Here is a 22,622-nt window from a genome sequence, read left to right on the forward strand (position 1 = left end):
TGAGCCAAAATGAAAAGTAAAACAATAAGTTCTTTATTATACTACTATATGACAGCATATTACAAAAAACAAAGCATTTTTTTCACAGTTAAATAAAAACAGCAAAACAAAGATCAAACACAGCAGGCCGTACAGTGGTCAGTTACAAAGGTAGTGTCAAGTCTTTAGTGAAAGCTGGACAGTTCTTACAGAGCCAACATACATAATATGTGCAATAACTTCCCCAAGTAAAAGCACACTGCTTTCATGGTCCCTCGCCAAAAGATGCTAAGCAAGACTCACAGGGCTCATTCATGAAGCATTTTCTTCACCCTCCCCCTCTCCCTTGATGCTTCTACATTTCCCTGTTTTTCTGACAGATTATCAAAACAGTTATTCAGAATAGCAACACATGTAGTCAACTTCATACTGAAAGACTTGAACACCTCAAAACTGCATCTGATTTACAGTAGCTGATGAATTTCAACCAGGGTTGCGACCAGCGTCGTACTAGGAAAGGCAATGATGGAGTGACACTTAAAGTCAGCATGTTTGTGCTTATTTTCCTTTTTTGCCGATAATGAATTATCTTTTTCAAAACATAAGATCTAGATAAGCTTTGTAATATCTACCACTGGACCCTGTTTTTTTTTTAGTTTTTGTTTTTTTACTTGGTTTAGTGAAGACAATAAATTACTAAAACTAACTTTGGTTTATCGTGGAGATCTTTTTCAGCGGGAGTGAAACTTGAAGGCATTTTTTAACGGATACTGAATTTAGATTTGCTAGTGTTTAACTAAGGTGCAATATTAAGAAAGCATGCTTAACCACACTTTCTTGTTGCTGATTAAAATAGGTTAGTATAAAAAAAAGGTACTGTATTGCTGAGTTTGAACAAATGTCACATCAGACTCCATAATACAGGAGTCTTGTCCTCCCCTTGTACAAACTACGCAAAACAGATTTCTTTTTTTGAAGTACCAATAGATTTTGTGCTCCTGCAACTGCTGTACTTTGCAGTTTGGTTCTCTGTTCAAAACTGAATAAGTTACATCTCAGACTTTTTTTTTTAAATAATTTGTCAAAAACTAAATCTAAAAATATACTTCCCCTTTTTCTCCGTGAAAACTAGACCGAAAACTTCTACCCAGATCCCTCAGTCAGACAGTTCTTCCACCACCCAGAATCATCCTGCCAGTTTTCCCCAGGCAGCTGTTGTCATAATCGGAGAGTACATGTACATTAAGTGTGATGTGTGATAATGCCTGACCCATTTGGGCAGTCACATCTGGAAGTGTGTCCCGTTCTGTGATGTAGGGATTACATGGACATATGTTCAGGAAGCACGTAGGAGATGTCGTCCCAGGGGTGGCGGTACAAACCCTGTTTCAGCCTCTTCTGGTCCAGGTAATGTCCTAATGTAAGACAGACACGATGTTAGATGTCTTGATTTGTTGCTACTACAGTTGGTGTCATTCACAACGCTTCATCTCAATGGGACTCACCAATAAAGCCCATACTCCGGCCAAGCACAAAGATCCCATTTAGTGCACCGATCTCCACAAACTCGTCTGCCTCATCACTGGAACCAGTTCAACATTCATGTGAGAAACAATACTGACAGTGTGCTATCGATGCAGAGGGCAAAAATACAGACAAAGCGCTTTTGGCAGCTGACATTTTTTCAAAATGCATTGGTGAATTAAGTGCATCGTCTCAGAAACTATCCAAAAACATGGACCTATATTCTGTATATGCTAATCTAAAGAAAGTTCTCCATGAATATACAGTAACAGCAGTCTAGCTTTTTACTGAAAACTTGAAACTTTACACTAAGAAATTTTGAAATTAAATAATAGAAGGTGTCATCCCATCCAAGCGGTTACTTGTACAAAACCTAGCTTTATAGACAGACCCTTACACATCACCAGCGCCTCCATAATATAGCAGCTGAATATTCTTACCGTGTGAAGCCACCACACGTCCTGAGCAGGTCCACAAAGGCAACACCAATAAAACCGTCTACATTGAGGATCAAGTTGGGTTTCTGAAAATAACATAATAGAAATCAATTTATCTAAACTGCAGGGGAATATAAGCAAGTGAGCTAACATCTCAACAATTTTAAAATTTAAAAAAAAAAAAAAAAAAGAGGAAAGGATGCTGCACACTTGCTAAAGCTGAGGAGAAATCTGAGGAATGTCTGCATCAGATTGAAATGTTGTGTGTTTGTTTGGCAGTAAAATGTTCTAGTTGTGAGATTTGGGCAGTGTGCAGGATCCTGTCTTTGTAGTAACTTTTCAGACACTTCAGATTTTCATAAAAGGATATCTTGTATGTGATAAAATAACAAAATGATACATATAGCACTTAATTATATTCAAAAGCCCTACAAGACATTTTGGGTTTGCATCTTTTCTTAATGCCTTTTTATGTCTTATGTACAGTAGTTTGAATTTCTTCATGTCAGAGTTTGAATAAGTCCTGTTTTCCATTTGATCAATTATTTCAATAGGACTAGTTTTCAGTTTTTTCTAAAACCGGAGTCTTTTTGCAGTTTTGGCCATCTTTACTATTGATCTGAGCGATGGAGCAACGAGAGTGTTCAGTAGAGCATCAACATGAGTGTTCAGAGAGAAACGGATTGTAAACAGATTCTCAGTTTGACTCATTTACTTGGACCAACGTATTAAAAGTAAAAACAACCCCTGACATAACAGTTATATCATCTATTCAACTGAAAAAAAACACTAACCTTACTTGGACTTGCAAAATATTTGTTGTTAACATGTAGTATTGATCTGTTACCATTTGATAATAGATCTTTTCAGGGTAGCGACTGGTAGAAAGTCTTAGCTTCACGCAGTTAAGTACCTTGGAGGTGGTGATCTTCTCTACGTCTAGAGCGTAGTCCAGTAGCTGAGTGGAGGGGAAATGCTGCTTAACAAAATCCTTCAGAATCTGCACCCGCATGTCTGGGTTGTTGATCTGAAAACAGAGACAAATTGTGTTTTATGCTGCGGCTCTGTGACTGTTTTAATGAATGAATCTAATAAACTCATAAGAAGTTCTGTTACTGTGAGATATTCATAATTTTAATTATTCAGGGATATACAAGGGAATGAGAAGGTGTGTCCATACTTTTGACTGGTACTGTAATCTTATCAGCTTTCTACTATAATCTAACACACTGCTGCATAATTTACAGCTCAGAATAATTGAACTTCAGGTAGTGTGAAGATAAAGCTGGGAGATGCTTACTGATTTGACCCTGTGGCCGATGCCCATAATCAACTTGCCATCCTTCTTCATCTTGTTGACAAATTCCATGGGCAGCAGGCCGCTGTCAAACGCCTTACTGAACTGCTTTGCTGCTGCATCCAGAGCACCTCCGAAACGGTCCCCCTGGAACATATGAATACATCATCTTTCAGTACAGAAACATTTAACCATTTTTAAAAGTGGCCAAAGTGGGCCATAAAAGACGAGAGAGAGGGAGAAGATCAATCAAGAAAAGCCCTGGATTAGATTCAAATCCAGTGGGTATAAAAATATTCTTAAACTACAATAAAAACAAATAAAGTTGATGTTTGAAGGCATAAGCTCTTCATCAGACCTCAGGTGCTAGATAGATTCTTCTGACAAATATGTGGAATTTTTTCATTATTTCTGTCATCTTTGCTGTTTATAAATGGTGGCACAGTATTATCGTGTAAGTGTCAGTGTGTGTGTGCGTGATCAGTACTGACGATGGTGAGCAGGCCAGACGTGAGGCTTGAGATGAGGTCTTTGCCGGCACGAGCACAGACGATGGTGTTGTGTGCACCAGAGACGGCAGGCCCGTGGTCAGCAGTCACCATCAGGCACATCTCAATGAACTGGCAGGCGTAGCGTGGCAACCTAGACGGAAAAACACATCCAAGCTTATTCCACTGGAGAGACAGCTATTTAAAGAAAAGTAAGTAACCCAACACTTTCTCTCAGAATCTGAACCAGTGTCTCTAGTTGTCATACCAACCTGCGTTGGAACCAGAGCAATCCTAGCACTCCTCCTAAACCCATCTCCTCTTTAAAGACCTCAGTGATGGGCATGCCAGCGTAGATGAGCTCCTGGCCTCGCTCGTCGCAGATGCTCGTCATGAAGGAGGCCGGCTTACGGATCAGGCCCAACTCCTGGGGATACACAGAAAAGAGTGAAGAGTATAAGCTCGGTTCTAAAACAGCTAATTACCACAGTGTCAAAATGCTATGAATCTTATCCATCTACAGAGTGCAGAAGAGACAGCTTGATAAGAAAACTGTTGGTTTCTGAGAAAATGATTCCCTCTTCTCTGCTTTTGATAGATTCTCAAAAGTGTACTTACTCTGGCCCAAGAGTAATCCATAGGTACTGTTGGGGGAGGCACCTCCTGGGCAGGAATGATGGTACCATTGGCCACCAGTTCATCATAAACAGTCCTGTTTCACCACATGGAAACAATGAATCAGTGAAAAGCCCAAAAAAATGACTCACTGACAAACTGTGGTATGACTGTGATGAACTTCTCACCTGATGACATCTCCCAGCTCATCAAAGCTCTTGGGTACATAAGCTCCAGCGTCTCTCAGAGCCTGGTTCTTGGCCACCGCCGTCTCTGAAGCCTGGTTGGCACAAGCCCCTGCATGTCCAAACTGAACCTGAAGACGACAACACGACAGGTTGAGCTAAAAAAAAAATCTCAATTCTCAGGTAATAACAAAAAACCCCCCCAAGATAGTTTTTTTTTTTTTTTTTTTTATACACAGCCAACAGACCTCTGAAGTGAACATGGTGGCGCAGGTTCCAATACACCAGCACACCACAGGTTTGGTTATTCTGCCCTCTTTGATGCCTTGGCAGATCTTGTACTCCTCTGTGCCACCAATCTGTGGGGACAAATTGAAAGAGATTCAAAATGGGAAATAGTTGCAAACAAATACATTTCCTTAAGTGCATGTGGCACAACTAACATAGAACATAGCCAAAATACTCTAAATTTTTTTTTTTTTAAAAAAAGTTCTGGTTAATGTGAAAATTGACACATTCATGGAGCTACTCTCACCTCTCCCAGCACCACTATCATCTTAACCCCTGGAGTGTCCTGGTAACGAAGGACATGGTCCATGAAGGTGGAGCCTGGATATCTGGACAGAGAGGAACAAAATCATCTAAATAAAAACCATTGAATCTAACATTTTCATAACAAGCTTCAACAGGTCAACTGTCTGTCATTCCTGAGCGAAAATCAAAATCATTTGCAAATCAGTAATTGCACCTGTCTCCTCCGATGGCCACACCCTCATAGACACCATCAGTTGTGCGGGAGACGATGTTGTTCAGCTCGTTGGACATGCCCCCAGAGCGCGACACGTACGCCACGCTGCCAGGACGGTAGAGCTTAGAAGCCAGGATGTTGTCCAGCATGCCGCCTGTGTTGCCGATCTTAAAACAGCCTGGCTTGATGCCGCCAACCTAAGAGACAGAATGTAAAAAGTGCTGAATTAACTTATGTGTGTCATTCATTAATGATTTAACACATCTATACATTAACAGTCTACTGCAGAACTTGAAAGAGCCATTTAGCAACAGACATGTTTTAGCGAGATAAGGCTGCGTACCGTGGCGGGGCCGATGATTGTGACACCTTTCTCATCGGCCATCTTGACCATCTTCCTCGTCTGAGCTTCAGGGATGCCCTCAGCTATGATTGCAATAGTGCGAATCTGAAAAAGACGATTAGACAAGTCAGGTCCGATCTGATTGCAAACAGATGACCTTGATTATTTGACAGAATCACAGATGTTTCTACAGTGATATATGAGATTTAAAGTAGACATATTACATGGTATTCTCTCTACCTGTGGGTACTGCATGGCCTCCACAGTGCTGTCGAAGGCGGAGCGCAGTGAAGCGAAGCTGATCAGCACATCCACCTCAGGGTGCTTTTTCATGGCGTCGGCCATGTTCTTATAGACCGGCAGCAGGATCTCCTTGTGGCCCCAGTAGAACTTCTGCTTGTGATCCCCACTAAGCAACACAGATGTAAAGTTGCAGAATATGAATATAGCAAAATGTTATTTTAACTTCACAGCAGCAGTTTGATTTGAAAATTTGGAGATTTTCTATTTTTCCCTTCTAAAGTAGAAATCAACAACTGCAATAGCAAAATTACGACTCAATTCCATTAATATTCTTCAAATCTTTTAGGTTTGGTTTCCATAAGTAAGAAAGTTGAGCTGACTACAAGTTACCAAGTTTGTTATTTGTCAAACTATGTAACCTCAAAGATAAAACATGTATCATGATCAATTGTGACTTTATAATATATATTAGGACTTGATATTTTAAAGCAGGAAATAAAGATTTGAAAACCTCACTACTTGAAGTTAAAATCTGCTGGTAACAGCTGCCACACAAAGTGGTTTTGTGTTTGTTAGATCTCACATCCTCAGTGTAGAAACGTCCTTATTCAGTAGAATATAAATTCCTTTAATTTAACTAATTTCAGACAAACATGAGGTTTCGGGGAACCTACGTGAAGGGGTAAACCATGGCTGCTACAGAGGGTTCGTCCCGGGAGCACACGTAGTCAAAGTCCAGCATGCCTTGCACGGCACGCGTCTGCATGCCCCAGACAATGGCTTTAGTGTGTTTGCTGAAGAGCGTGGTGGCTTTGGCTGAAGTAACAGGAAGGCAGAGAGAGAGAGAGAGAGAGTTTCTAGTCAGTACTGAAAGGAGAAATAAAAATAATCACAGACACGAGAGAGGGGGGTTGAGCGGAGGAAAACAGCAGCAGGAGGGATGGTAACAAGCAGAGTACAGAGGGAACTCGCTCTGAGGACAGAGATACAGGAGGTAGAGAAAATAACTTCATTATCGACTTTGTAGTTAGAAAATCACCACTGGAAACAGAGCTACAACAGGATGTTTCTCGTTGGTGATGCAGTTTGTCAGCGTTTATATATGTTGTCAAGATTTTTCGCACTTTTTGTTGTTTTTTTTTGACATATACTTCGTAATTTGGGTGCAGATGTTTTTCCATACATCTTTTAGCTGACAAATGCTGCCAATTAACATTCAACCTAATATAAAAGTTACTCAGAGACTCCATTATTTTGTCCACCCCCTATAAGTCACGCTGCTAAAAGGATTAATTTGGGGTCTCGCAGTGTTAAAATTAGAGCTTGGGATAGGAGACACTTTGAGCTACACTCTCTGAAGTCAGATAAAAACACTTTCCACTCTCACATGCTGCTATCAACTTCAAGTACTGCACACAGCTTGTATCAGATAAGACATTTGTCAATTCATTCCCCTAAAGGGAAGTAAGTTTGAACCATCGAGGAACTTATCTGTCAATGTATTTACTGTTTTTCTGACCACCTAAATGTTGATGAAATACAAAACATTTTCCTTTTTTCAGTGTATTTAAGGGAGTTTCAATACTAGTTTTACATCCATAGCTTTCAAATGAAAATCATTTCACTGTGTTTTCTTAGAGATATTAAACCCAACGGCCCATCACCAAGCAGGAACACCCTCTAAGCTTGTCCAAAAGTCAGAAAACCCTTGAGTGTTGAATTTAATGAATACATTTTACAGCAAGATCCAGATGTCCCAGCAACCCACCAGTAATTCAAGCCCATTAGTAAATGTTCATGTCCATGTCAAAGTAAAAGGTAAACTACTTTGCATCTAATATGAAACATCAAAAAGTGTAAACTGTTCTATTTTGAAGGCAGAACATCAGAACACGATGTCAGTGTTCAATGTGATATGAAACATCTGTTTTATAGATCATCTCCACCTTGCTCCTCCCCTCTCTGCTTGTCTCACTGCCTTTTGCTGTTATATCTGATCAACAAGAGGTTGCGCAATAAGCTTTCAACAGTCTTTTTTTTTTTTTTTTTTTAAAAACACAGGGGCTTTAGAGTGTTGAGTAATATTTTAAGAGATCAAGTTGATCTTGAAGGTAAAGCACCAATGTTGAAATGATCGATTTCTTCAGCACTCACATGATGTACCAGACTAATTCCAGGCAATTCAACTATTTTAATTTGAATGGGATTGCTAGTTCGACCAATTTAAGTCTGGTAATAGAAAGCAGCAACAGCTTAAGATGATCAAGCTACCATAAGATTGCGAAAAAAGGAGAAAAGACTGAGGAGAACATCAGAAAACAGACAAAAACGGAAAGGCAGAGGGAAGTGGACAGAGGGCGGAGAGGGCAGGAAGACAGCTTTTTTCACACCCTTCCATACCTCCGCTGCAGCCTGAAGAGGCTTGCACTTCTGTGACCCCCACGGGACGGAAACACAATATATGACAAAATGAGCACAAACAAAAAAAAAAAACAAAAAAACAAAAAAAAAAGAGAAAAGAATGAGTGCATCTTCATCTTATTCATTGAACAGACTTCAATGCATTCTTTTAACTGTGAGTCATCTCTGAAAAACACTCCGTGAGAAGCACAGCAGAGGAAAGAGCATGCAAAGCTCAGCTGCTACAGAGCATGCCTCTACTGTGCTGCTGTAAGAAGCAATCTAAAAAAAGTATAGTCATGACACACATTTCCACAGTCGACACCTGACTATTGTCTTCTGACACTACAGTCAAACCTAACGACACACAACAAAAACGCACCTAAATCTAAAGATGACAGGTTTTTTTCCTAAAACTCCTTGTATCAATAAATCTTAGCTTTATAAACCTGACAATATGCCTGATTTGGGGATTATCTACAATCCTCTTTACAGTTTTTAATCAGGCCTAAGACAACTGATTCACATATTTTTGAAAAAGTATGAAATTTTTTTTTGCAGAAGAATACAATAAAATACTGAGGCACTGCAGTGATGCAGGCTGTTAAGTGTTGCACACAAATTCCTACCAAGATTATGAAGATGAGGGAGGAAAGAAGAAAAAGGGGTCAAACCAATGTAGAGAGTGGGCAGCCGAGCGCAGTGTGAGCATGGCACACCTATCACTTACCTTTCCAATCGCCTGTGACCACATTCTTCAAAGGCCACAGTATAGAATGAAGAGAGTCTTAGAGAAACAAGCGTGAAAAGGATGAGGGTGAGAGGATAGATTGTGCAGCAAAAACAAGAAGAAGAGGAGGAGGAGGAGGAGGGAGAAACAGAAAGAAAATTAAAATGCAGAATAGCAGTGACAGTATTTGGGTGGGTAGGAAGGGAGAAATATAGGAAGCAAGTGTAAGAAAAAAATGAAAAAGCAGAAGTTTGTGAGTAAATATGGAGTCTTGCTGATATGAAGCTGTGGAGAGGCGAGTGCCACTGTGTTAAGTTACCTGCTGGAAGACCTGCTTTAGACTTTTTGGCTGGAGTGACATCATTACACGTCCTGGGTTCAGAGAAGGAGGCCGTCCTGGTGGTAGATGGAGTCTGGTACAGAGAAAAGATAGAGATACGAGCATTTATGTTATTCAAAGCCTTGCAGGGGCTTCCAAGGATGAATTGTAGCATGAAAGTAACATTTTCTTTCTCATGGTGATATTTCACTAGTCAATATAGTCTTGAAAGGTATACATTTGCAAGTTATATGCTAAAGAACCAGGACGGCAACTAGGGCTGGGCAATATATTGATATTATATTGATATTGTGATATGAGACTACATATCGTCTTAGATTTTGGATATCTTAATATTGTGTTGTCTTTTCCTGGTTTTAAAAGCTGCATTAAAGTAAAGTGATGCAATTTTTTGAACTTACCAGATTGATCTAGCTGTTTTTTTATTTATTTATCAAAAATATTTGTGTAAATATTTTGTGAAAGCACCAATAGTCATCCCTACAATATTGATATCAAGGTATTTGGTCAAAAATATTGTGATATTTGATTTTGTCTATATCACCCAGCCTTAGCGGCAACTAACGGTGATTTTCATTATCGATTAATCTGTCAATTATTCATTTGCTCTATAAAATGTAAGAAAATTGTGAAAAATGACCTTTACAATTTCCCCAGAGTCAAAAGTGATGACTTCAGATGTCTTTGTTTTGTCTGACCAACAGGCCAAAACCCAAAGATATTCAGTTTAATTTCATATATGCCAAAGGAAAGCACTAAATCGTTGCATTTGAGAAGTTGAAAACAAATTTTTGGCATTTTTACTTAAAAAAATGGCTTTAACAATTGATTGATTATCAAAATTTTTTGATTAGTCAATCAACAGAAAATTAATCAACCAGTCGCTGCAGTTCAAAAGAGAATAATACTTAATAATAAATGTCTTGTGAATTATAATGTACTGCAGTGACAATTTGGCGTTTCATGTCCTTTGTCTTTAGCAAGTTCCACAATAAAGAAAGAACAGAAAAGTCTCAACACCAAGGAGGACAAATTAGCAGATCAGCTATCAGCTTTTCCATTAACCCAAGCTCAAAAATGTAAATGTCTGCTTCCCGTCACATAATGACTGATATGAGTACGACCTTCGATTTTCAAAGAAAACATTCTTCACTGAATGACATTTACTCAACACGGAGGACCACAGTTGACAAATATTGAAACTTCAGAGATAACAGCCTACATGAATAGAAAAATCATGTAACTCTATACAATAAACTACTCATATATAAGGTCCCAAGTCCAGGCCTTTCAAAGCTTAAACAATGTTTGAACACACAAGACTAAAACTGTATCACAAGTCTCACACATCTTTTAGCTACATGTGAACAGAAGCTACATATAACTGTGCAATCTCTAATGTTAATGCATCTTAGTTGGATATTTCACAATTAACTGTCCATTTAACTGACTAGTCAGCACATGAGAGTGCTGTGGATGTCTCAAGCGATACAACATCTGTAATCTGTTTAAAATAGTAGCAAATGACCTGTTGACCACTTTATTTCCCCCCAGTGTGTTTTTGAATGAATATACCATTGCATTGTTGCTTGAGTTAAGGAGGAAGTTTGCGGTATGTGCATCCGTCGGGGGCTGGTTGGGGATTGGCCGGTGGCCCAGTGCCATACCAACAATGGCTGTCATATGGGTCTCTGTACCAAACACATGGATGGGAATACCTGTGGTCTTCCCTGCAGAAAGAAGAACACTGAGTTAAATCAGTTCAATTTAAAAAGCTTGATATCGTATTATATTTTAAAAACATAATCTCATTCTCTTGTTGGGATCCCGGGAGGCTCGTTTCACTCACCTACTTCCCCCATCACCCTCAGCCCCTCCTGGTAGTTCGGCCCACCACGTCGAACGAAGATGGTGACCTCGTGCTCCTTCAGAGGACCTTGGTAGTCTTTGATGGCCCTGACAATGCCCTGAGGACAAAGAGAGGCACGTCAGGTATGTGGAGCTGACATCTCTATAAATGTAAGAGTGGCTGAGAGACACAGGACACCGCCATTATTATTTGAATTTACAATATCATATATATTCATCTCAGAAATTCAAAACCTCAATCTCATGCCCTTCAAAAGGACCAAAGTACATTTTTTCACACTGTGTGTTTAGACCAACGATAGTGTCCTTTGTATTTCTCTATGGTGACTGCTTTACACACGTTGTCCACCACAATGTGTTATTTATTAGTTCCGTGTTAATAATGAATTATGGTTCTGAATTAACCACAGGAGCATAGATAATGTATTCTAATAGGTAACAAAGTTAGCTACAGTTGGCAGCTGAGTTTGAGTCCTTTAAACTGGACTCTGAAATTTGACTTGACAAGTACAATGAAGGCAAGGCAAACCAAACCATCTGAAATTATAGGTATAACTCTTATAGCTGACTGTCTAAAAATGTTATCTGGATATAAATGAGATTAATGTGGAATGAAGCTGTAGCAGCTCTGCTCATTTAAAAACACACTAGCGTCAACCAACATAGAGGCTACTTTACTCAATAGCTTCAGGAAGAACAAAATGTTGCTTACAAACCACAGTGTTTAGAGACGTGAACTGTAGTGTTTCAGACAAATACATTAACATGTTTCACCTTGAATGTGGCTGCTACGTTGGTGAAATTGGCAATGCTTCCGCCGATGATTAGCACTTTCCCTGTAGGACACACAAAGGTGGTAGTAACATGTTAAGAATATGTTCATGACTGAAATTTGACACCCCAGCGACATAGTTTGGTGACAGCCACAAAGTCTATTGCTGGCAACATACACATGGTGAACAGTGGCCTGGTGACACACTAAAGGAAGCAGGTCACATTGCAGAAGACGGATCTAACATCAATTTACATGCTTAAAGCAAACTTGGTCAAGTTTTCCACAAGTATCCAGTAACTCCCTGCCCCACTTTCACCTGTGGCCCACTTTTTTGACACTGGTTTGGGGAAACAAGACCTAATGAAGGGTTTTTTTTTTTGTTTTTTTTTTTTACAATTGTAAATATCTATTTTGTGATAATTGGAACTAGAGCTTGAAGAGGCCAAATTTCACTGCCTTCAGTGTTGCTGCGCATGTGACAATAAAACATTCTTGAATCTTAAATCTTGTTGGTCGGACCCACCTTCAGGATGTTTTTCACGTGTCATGAGGGAGAGGATGGTTTTCGCATAGTCATAGGTCTGTTGTTCGCTGGGTGCACCAGAGTACTCGCCATAGTTGGCCAGCTCATCCACCCCACCTAGGTCACAGATGGTGTCGCTAAAGAAGAGAAGGGAGACCAACAGTCAAATACTGTGTCCTGATTCTGGTTTGATGAGTCTGCAACACTTCAAACAGGAACATCAAACAGATGTCTGTCAAAAAGCAAAAACTTGCCTGTGGCTGAAAGTACAACATATTTGACAAGTGACACAGACTGTGAAACACATAGTGTATCTTTCCTCAACCGAAGCACGTCTCATCTTTGCTAAAAAAAAAAAGCCTCAAACTCTGCAAATCGATGGACTACCTGTAGACTACCGAAGCCCCTCCTCCAGCCACCATGGTCCAGATCCTGCCACGAGGATTCAGCAGGGTCAGCTTCAGACTGGCACCACTCTTTGCATCCAGATCAGCTATGTATGCCTCCTACGAATGGAAGATCATACAGTGGTCAATGAGTGCACAGGGCCAAGGACGGGGGCATTAACTGAGATTCAAACTACTTATGCACTTAAGCAGCTGACTAATGTCAATATCAGTGAATGTCAGAGTGCTATTTGAAAGCTAAGGCTGTGATTAAATATAGCATCATATTTCCTCTCCAAGAAATATTTGAATGTAAATTGATAGTTACAACAAATAAATTTATTATGTAAAAAAACAAGTTATTCTCCACAAAAATATAGCTTATACACTTCCTATGAGTCCCATTTATGTAAACATAATCCAATATATCTTAATACACATAGACAAAAACAATCTGATCTCACCTCTGGATAGGCTTCTCGGCCAAAGGGTGGGGGAAACTCCACGTCTCCCCACTTAGCCTTGCAGATGTAATCTGCTGTGGCATCAATCTTGGCTGCCATGTCGAGGATGTACACGCCACCATCCTGGGTGACGACTGGTTAAGAGGATAAAAGTACTGTTATTCATTCATTTTTACATTTTTTTATGTTTTTAGTTAAATAAACAGTTAAGAAAAAAATACCTAGAGGGTTGATCTCAAGGTAGGTGAAGTAGAGGTCCTCGTAAAAATTGAAGAGACCCACTATAAAACTGGCCAGGACTCTTCAAGGACGGGAAAAAAAAAATCAATAGATTAAAATCAGCCTGCAATGGAGGGCAGTCACAACATGTCTCACAAGAAAACACCTAAATAAAACAGAATGAGTATAGATCAGTGATTTCCATCCTCAATACATTAAATGTACAGTAAATCTTTTTTATTTACTGGTTCTGTCTTATCAGCTTGTCAGTCATCTCTAAAGCACTTTGAATTGCACTAACTTGTACGAAAAGGTGCTAAACAAATACAGTTTGATTGATTTTGTTGCAAAACAATTGAGCTAAAATCTGCCACTAATAATCGACACGTATGCTATGATAAAATTCACAGTGGATCATACTTTGTGTCCATGGGCAGAGTTTGTGAAAAATGAGTTCCAAACAGAAACGTTATACTGTATAAAATAGAGATCGGTATGTTCTCTGCACACTGGGGTCAGTATTTGGAAAAAGGGTAAAACAAACAAACAAAAAAAAGCCTCAAACACACTGCTCAAGGTCACAGCGAATGTCACAAGAACTACACTGAAGACAGAGAGCCTCTTTAGCTCATTGGCAGAAAAATATCAGAACAAACATTAACAAATAAGATCCAGCACAACCAGGTTTCAACTGACAGCTATCATAATTTAAATCATGACTGTTGGGGCTTAGATTTACGTGTATTTGTATGAATAAAAGGAGGAGGAGGAGGATCTCTCATCAAGGTCTGTTAATAGAAGTTGAATAAACAGGGTGGTATTACATTGTATTTTCACACTCATGTAAAAAAACATCCTACAATACAACAAATAAGTTAGTGTTATTCCTGTAGATCTTTTTAAAAAGTGCACTACATACTCTTTCTTCTCATCGGGAACATGTGTGAGGAGCTGCTCTGTGACTTGGTCCTCACTGAGCTTTTCATCCACTGCAACCATCAGCCTCTGGGCCTTCGTGTCCACGTCACCCACCTCCACTCCTCCCTCATGGTGGAAAAGCACATGGTCTCCCTCACGTGTGGCATAGATACACACATAAAACTCCTCCTCCTGAGAGTCAGGGCAAAGACAAGGATACACATACACAGAAGTAAACTTAGATTTAGTTTGCAAACAGTAGAACATGTTCTCATTATTTACAAAAGGCCCGGTCTTGGAGAACGTTCTGCTCCTTATATAAGTGACATTCATTCAAGGATGTTTTCTCGCACACTCATGCATAACAAATACATTTATTTCATTATTTATTCATTCATTTTTACATGGACAATGCACATTGATCACAATTACTGACTATTTGTCAGTGTTACTGCAATTAAAAGAACAATAAAACAAGGAACAAATCTGAATAGAAGAAAACAAGCAAAACATGAAGCAGCTGAACATCACACACACATACTGGAAAATAATTTACCCTTAGTTTGTTCATTTCACAAAAGTGAAGAAATCAACCACCTAATCACATGCACACTGACCTAAATATGAAGCAGACAAAATAACTTTTGTGTGCTGGCTTTTGGATGTTTCATTGTCCTGCTGAGTGGATTGACAATTTGTTTCCTTGGTTAGCGCAGGCCTATAAACACTGTTAATATGATTAAAGGTTACACAAAATTGCTTAATTTGGCTTTCAAACATAACAAACAGGATGTGGACTGACGAAAAAAATAAAAAAAAGCTGGCATACATTACCTGTGTGTGTGGAACAAACGGCTCAATGAGGAAGTTCTTCAGCACACCCTTTGCCTTTCCCACCTATTGAAAACAAATACAATATGTCACAAACTTTGCATATTAGTTTAACCTAGTTATGGTCTTGACAGTTAAACTACTGTGTATGGAAGTGAATAGCTCTACAGAAAATGACTTTTGCTCCAAAAGTAGAAAACATATAACACATTCTCCTAGAGGAAACTTTGGTGGTGTAAAGGACGGTGTCGGCAGAAGTGGAGACTGAACATTAATGCTGCTCTCAGGCTCAATTTACAATTGCTTGTTATTTATAGATACAGTTGCACATTTCAGCTTTTTTTATTAAGAGGAAAGCACATGGACATCTGAAAATACATTCATGTATTCCCCTTCTTATGTACTGGAAGTATGAGGATCACCTATGTAAAGTGCAGCATGTGTGTATGTATGATATACCAGAATAGACCACCCTCCTCCACTAGCATTACATAACCTCTGACCTGGCAGATCTAAACATAAACCCGTGCCCTCTGGCTCAGGACGCAACATGCTGCTACACATAAAAAGGTCCATATGTTGGGACTAATGGACAAGGCACTGTGGCTTATACTCTTCATACGAGGTGGTAAATTCAATGTGATGTACTACTCGGGTCAGACTGCTTTGTAATCCTCATTTATGACATAATTACGCAGACAATCACACTAAGGAGCAAAGTTAGTGGGCTAAAAACTATAGAAATATATAAGAAGCGTGCTTTTATTTTATTACATTAACTATACTGGTGTGTATAATGCTACGTCTGCTGTTATGTCCTAAATTTCCATCATACAAGATAATAAAGTTGTATTTCATTTCAAAAAGATGAGAAACAAATAAAGAATATGATCAAAAGCCCAGAGATGATCAAAAAAGGTATGCGGAACAAATTAACACCAAAGAAAAAAAAGTTATGGTCCACTGGCAGAGTGAGTATTTATCTAAAACAGATGCTGAGTAAATCAATTCATCTTATTTTGAATGAAGAACACAGACTGGTCATTCTGGCAGACTGGCAGGGCTTTGTCTGGGTGACAAGACAGGTAAGTGACCAGTATGGCCGATTCCAGACCAACATAAGAACAAGACTAGGTCAAAACCTTGTATATGGCTGGACCGCGTATGTACATGAGTCTCATGTTTTACCTGCAAGACTTGTGTTTTAATGCTTTTGTTTATGATGTGAAAACATCAAAGAAATAGTATTTAGGTCAGTTATAAAATCCAAACGCACTGCAAAGCATCTATACTGCTGACTGCTGAGAGCGCTGCCAGCTGGAGAGTCGATCATACTGGACGGTAGAGGAGGAGACGGCAGAGACGCTGGTATGCATATGTTTAAACAAGAGTTAAGTCGACTTTGCTGTATCTAACATCGGAGCTGAGAGCATCAGAGCTCGGACGAGGAAACACAGTCGTGCTGCTGTCCTCCACTTCCATCATCTTGCGCCAATTCATTTTGAAAGCACAACGGCCAATGGGGACACTCCAACACTCGGCTAGCTGACTAATGGTGTAACTTCATCACTCAGTCACTCACACACTGAGAACCATGGTTACAGGGCTGGTCTGTGGCCGATCCAGCCAACAAATCCATTGCATTGATTGAATGGGATCATTTCATTGACACAGTGGGGGCCAAACAACAACAGCACAGGAAAGGAAAAAAACGCAGGGTCGTCCAGCAAAAACAGTTGAACCTGGCATATTGTACCAAACTGCAAAGCAGCGTCATCCCCCAGCATGCTGTGTTGGCCAATCAAATATTCCTGGTAGATTATTTTTGTAATGGGCATATTGAATTTCCTCTGTTTTCTCTCACAACTGTCACAACAAAAGATACAATGATTACTAGCATGAGAACTTTCCATCAAACTCTTGGATGTTTACTCCAGCTGGACTCCCTTGAGCATAAATTTTTGGTCCAAACACCCACACAGAGAAACAGAAAGGTTGCCATCAACTCACAGTGGTCTCTCTCATGAGGCGGGCTTTGAGCCACTCTTTGACACCCTGCAGGTCCAGGTTGATGCCCACCAGCCCGAGTTTCCCGCGCCGTTTGATCAGCTGATCTGGCTTAACCACCAGACGCTAAAGAAGGAAAAAGATTAAAAATTGAAGGGAAAATTAAACATTCACCCTGGTTTAGTTCAAATTATCAAACTGCCGGTGAGACTTAAACAATTAATGATATAATAGAAAGCACAAGTTTCCCAATGTCCTACCATAATCATCTTGTTATATGATCCAGTTACACTAATGTGATCACTTGTGTGATAGGGGACGTAGGGAAAGTAGGGAAATACTACCTCAACATTACGAGTTTAATACTTTTCTTTTCACTTTGCTTTAAATTTCTATAATGATTCTCCCAAATATACATAAAATCAACAACAATCAACAATCACAATAATGTCTACACACACAGATAACTGTTGTTACAACCTAATGTCCTGCATCATGTACAGAGAGTTTCAGTGTCATATGTAATTACCCTCATGATTTCAATCATCCTTTGCCAGTTGAGGAAACACATAAACCAAGTCAGGCTTGTGAGGTTGTATCAGGTCTTTAGCAGCTGCCTTACCTCCGTTAGCAGCCATGGATGGTCCTGTGTGAGGCGGTCCCAGTCAGTCTCAGCGGTAACACTGGCATAGCGGAAGCGGTTCTGCACGGCCGCTGAGGTGCAGATGTATTTCGACAAGAACTCTTTTCCTGTCTGCTCTGAGATGGCTTTCGCCGACATGGCAGCGCTGGACAGCACAGGACCTTTGGGACAGGGAGGTCAACATTGAATTTCACAGAATCACTACGTCATCAGATGGATATAACAAACAAAAAACTAATCATAGATGCATTTTGAGCAACTAGAAACCATGAGTCACATCAATTCTGATTTTTAAACCAAGATTGGGACTAGGTTACTATCAAGTCCTGATGGAAGTGTATGCATGTAGTGTTGATGTGAATCTATGTACTCTGTTATATCATTTCATGATGTTATCAGGACATTGCATGCCTGTCAAAAAAATTGAAACCTTGGAAAATAAATCCAGGTTTTGTGCACATGCTATACAGGACACTGGGCACAAGTGACTGATTAAATGTGCTATAATTTAATAGAGACACAGAGTAATGTTTTACAAAGTCAGACTGACAAGCCAAACTCTAACAGGTATCACGTTTTCTTGAATTCAAGTGTCTACTAAAGCTTTCTGATGCCTTACCAGAAACACTTATCTGTGTGTGATATTTCTACAGTGCCAGATAAAAACATCAAATTAAAGATAGGCTGCATGACCACATATTTAGCCAACACACTCAACTGACCATGAAGACAACTGTAAAAATATAAATCATATTTGTTTTTGTGAAGGGTGATTCCACACTACTTTCTCATTTAGTAGTTATGAGCCTGCAGGGTATCCAAACAGACCTACAGACAGTTCCTGTCAATATCTCTGGTTGATTGCAATGGAGGGTTTCACAGTTGGGAAATGCTCAAAATTATCTTATGTTTACAAAGGCATAAACAAGTATCCTTTCGTCATGGTGCCTTTCTGCTTATTTTGTTGGTGATGTGCATAAAAGCCTTCATTCATCTAAAAATAATCATTTCTCAGTATAAGCTAAAAAAAAAGCTAGCCACTGAAAAATGCAGATTAAACAGTAACACCGCTGACTTTTAATGTTCTCTGACAGTTCAATCACTCCTTGTTCCAAACCTTGAAACCAGAGTTGCACACGGAAAACAAATCCTTTTGTACGTCTGCAGTCCTACCGATTGGACTACTGTGGCAGTCATGTGTGCTAGCTGAGCTGTAGATTTGTGTATAGCTGCATGATTCTGGTCAAAATAAGAATCACGATTTTGTTTTCTCAGAATTGAGACCACAACAACAAAACACACACTTGTCATTTATTACAGTTCAGGAAATTGAGAGTGCTCAGTGTGATGCAACAGATCTCCCAACTTGATCTTATATGGAGATAAAAACACTCAAGATAATTTAATTTCCATTACCAGGATAATGGTGAATATCCTCACATGAGTGTGAATATTCTCACAAGTGACTTGAAAATGCTGTCTAGTGGATTTCTTTCTCTCATTATAATTACCTCTTCTGGGTATTAGCAAGAGTCTGAATCTGTTCTTGTTTGTTTTTCTCTATAAAGCATGTTCACAAAAAAAGACGTGTCCAATGATGCAATAAAAATATTTCCTACTTAACAAAATGTAAGGTAAAAAGTTTTAAGCATATTTTGATGATTATCAGGTTAATATCGTTCATCGCAATTATTTTGGCCAGGACAATCATGACATGAAATTTTCATATCATCCCATGCCATGAGATCATGATTTTAAAAAGATTAAGCCGCCCTCGACAGTCCTCATCTCAGTGAGTCAAACTGTCATAAAATACTTTGATAGGTGTGGCTTTAACAGTTTTAAAGTTTAAAATGGGAGGTACAATAATACTCAAACATTAAGGCAGTCATAAAGGCCCACTTTAAGTTACAAAATAATGTGTACACAGTTAACTCAAGTCCACTCCCTTCAATTAACAAACCAGCCTTTGTCTAACAGGATGCAGCAGAAGAAGGAAAAGACAAGATCACATGTTTGTACTCGGAGTAAAGACGCAGAAAGAGCTAAAATCAATGTTTTAATAGTTCAAATGATTGATCATTAATAATTATGAGTTATTCTTCAAACAAAATTGCCAAATATTTTCTGGCTCCAAGTGTGGAACTGTGAGTATTTGCTACTTTTCTCTGTTTTATATCAGTGCTGATTAAATATCTTTGGGTTTAGGTGTGAAGACGTCACCTTGGCCTCTGGAAAATTATACTTGTAATGATTTTACTAAATAAAAATAGTGGTTAATTGCAGCCCTTGATGCAAAATAAAAGTTACTACATTGGTCTTGATACATTACTACCAAACCTCACTCAAATTTTAACAACTTAGTTTTACCAGTGATAAAAACAAGGTATGAGCCAGACAGAAGACAAGAAACCGTTCATTTATCTCCATCTGAAAACAAAGACTTACTACTTAAAACCAAAAGGCTAGCATATCTAATATGTTTAGTAATCTCACCAATGTGTTTATCATGAGAATGATGTGTTGGATGAGATGAACTTACACACCACCTTGACATTCCTATTTCAAATACAATAATATGTTGTCAGACCTGCTAAGCCAGACCCATTACTGTCAGTGCTGACTTAAACACACACCCATGCATTTATCGGTCATGTTTTCATTGTCCTACTGTCTTAAGTTTACAGCTCTAATTTATGATAAGCAGTGAGCCTTGATAACATGCATCTTATCTATTCTGTCTACTGATAACATTTAATAGAGGTTTAATGTCAACTGCTGCAATTCAAGCGGTGGCTTCATGATGCAGTAGTAGCTCCTGCACAGCACTTCTATACATTAAAAAGGACAAGTTTACAATTTTTCGGACAGGTTCCCAAAGGAACACTGAAACAGGTTTTTCTCAACAGAATCATCCCCCCTGTTCATACTAGCCATTAGAAAATCCCTTCATAATGCACTTACAATGTAAGTGACAGAGGCCAAAATCCACAGTCCTCCTACTGTTCAAAAATGTATTTAAAAGTTTATCTGAAGTTAATATGAAGCTTCAGCCATCCAAATGAGTCAAATCAAGTCCATATCTTTCAATGTTACAGTCTTTTTAGTGCCAAAGTCCCTCTTTTTGTCACTATACTTCCACCTCAGCTCAAAAGTAAAACACTGTCCATGAAGAGGGATTTTTTTTTTTTACTAAAAAGACTATAAATGTGGATATCCACTTGATATGACTGCTGAAGCCTCATATAAGCTTCCAATAAAATTTTAAATGCATCTTTTCACAAAGTGACAGTGTGAGCACACTGTGGCTTTTGGCCTCCATCACTTACATTGAATTGAAAGCACATGTGAAGGGGATCTTTTCATAGCCAGTATGAACAGCAAGAATGATTACAACGAAGAAAACCTATCAATGTTGTTTCCGGTACCTGATTATTGTTTTAAGAAACACTTCAAACAATTGCAAACCAATCCTTTAAGTCAGCCTGCAAGATATCTGATGTCTAACCTGTAAGTCTGGTCGGGATTTAGCTTAGCAGGCTATCCTGTCATGCTTTCAGGGGCAGATGTCCGAGTGTTTAGCCTGCCATAATCCACGGGTCCAGTCCATTGTTTGAAGCTATCTAACCGTAAAATATGTGTCACTAGAGGCTCCTGAGATGGTTATGGTTAGGATTTAGAGGGAGTAGCATCACATGGGGGACAGTAAGGGGGGGGGGGGGGGATACTCCCTCAGACACAGCTATTGCTTGATGAACTCAGCAGTGCTATAGCATCATTTCTCCAGTGCAAACCACCGAGTTACATCATGTGCCAACACAAGTGAATGGGGCTCCAGTACCAGCTACCACACCCACCTCACACACTGCAGCCAGCCAGGCAAGTTCAATAACTTTAGCTAATAAAATCATAGGTACACAAAGAACAACTTCCTAGAGAGGAGGAACACTGGGCAGATGTAGTAGTAGCAAAACCTCCAGAGTGAGACATGGAGGGGAAATAATAAGCTTGCCATGGCGGCTGATGTAAGGTTAAGCCTGGGTATATGATTAATATGAGCTCTGCTGTCTTCTCGGAGCAGTTACTTCAGTTATGGGGCGTGTGGTTATATTTCAATGAATACCCGCCCATATGACAAATGTAGGAAACAGTTAGAAGATGTCTGTCTCTGCCGGCATGACAGTATCTGCGGTTTTAGCAGACAAACCAAATCGCATCTCGCACCAAGTGCTGATTGACTGGCTGGCTAACTGCTGCAGGCAGCCGCTAGCTAACAACTGGTAATCTGAGAAGCTGAAAAACGTGGTATTAAGAATTATTCCGCGGAAAGTGGTTACCTTGTCAATGAAAGCAGCACCTTCGTGAAGTACAGGAGTTGTGTCCTGGTCAAAAAAAAGTCACGGATAAGCAGCCGCTACCTCTTCTTCTTCTTCTTCTTCTTCAGCCGGAGTCTGCTCCAGCCAGTTGCCACCTCACGCTCCAGTCTCGTCGCACCATAAATCTGCCCACCGATTACAACGTCCGTACGTGTCGCTGATTGGTCTAAACATGGCCACGTGGTGACGTCAGTGACACCCACAGCATATATACGCACCCACGGCCTTATAATAGTAATAATAACAATTATAATAATTAAATGTTTTTCGACTCTCAAACCA

At 39.5% G+C, this 22,622-nt stretch overlaps 1 protein-coding gene across 3 annotated transcripts; it reads right to left on the reverse strand.

Annotated features, from left to right (window-relative positions):
* Positions 1-10: 10 nt before the first annotated feature.
* aclyb (ATP citrate lyase b) lies at positions 11-22,467 on the reverse strand. Of its 3 annotated transcripts, XM_044337235.1 has the most exons (30): positions 22,302-22,467; positions 17,944-18,125; positions 17,325-17,447; positions 15,318-15,380; positions 14,485-14,675; positions 13,568-13,647; positions 13,347-13,480; positions 12,884-13,002; positions 12,497-12,633; positions 11,973-12,034; positions 11,179-11,296; positions 10,905-11,059; positions 9,309-9,402; positions 8,990-9,046; positions 8,260-8,289; positions 6,534-6,675; positions 5,857-6,025; positions 5,617-5,721; positions 5,274-5,470; positions 5,061-5,142; positions 4,774-4,884; positions 4,529-4,656; positions 4,344-4,437; positions 3,998-4,152; positions 3,729-3,879; positions 3,241-3,384; positions 2,854-2,967; positions 1,944-2,026; positions 1,485-1,561; positions 11-1,394 (listed from the first exon to the last, which is right to left on the reverse strand). In XM_044337235.1, the coding sequence occupies exons 2-30, from the start codon at positions 18,100-18,102 to the stop codon at positions 1,300-1,302; spliced, it is 3,369 nt and encodes a 1,122-aa protein (XP_044193170.1). In that variant the 5' UTR covers positions 18,103-18,125; positions 22,302-22,467; the 3' UTR covers positions 11-1,299. The 3 variants fall into 3 exon arrangements, with proteins under 3 accessions (XP_044193170.1, XP_044193171.1, XP_044193172.1); XM_044337236.1 differs by lacking the exon at positions 8,990-9,046; XM_044337237.1 differs by lacking the exons at positions 8,260-8,289; positions 8,990-9,046.
* Positions 22,468-22,622: the final 155 nt, after the last annotated feature.

This window comes from Thunnus albacares, chromosome 20 (assembly GCF_914725855.1).
Source record: "Thunnus albacares chromosome 20, fThuAlb1.1, whole genome shotgun sequence".
NCBI lineage: Eukaryota > Metazoa > Chordata > Actinopteri > Scombriformes > Scombridae > Thunnus > Thunnus albacares.

Excerpts from the sequence above, each read along its gene's own strand:
- aclyb (XM_044337235.1), bottom strand. The coding sequence starts at position 18,102 with ATGTCGGCGAAAGCCATCTCAGAGCAGACAGGAAAAGAGTTCTTGTCG. Across the intron at positions 5,471-5,616 it reads CAATCATCGGCCCCGCCACG|GTTGGCGGCATCAAGCCAGG; the intron begins GTACGCAGCCTT and ends TCTGTCTCTTAG. Across the intron at positions 1,562-1,943 it reads ACGTGTGGTGGCTTCACACG|TGATGAGGCAGACGAGTTTG; the intron begins GTAAGAATATTC and ends AACTGGTTCCAG.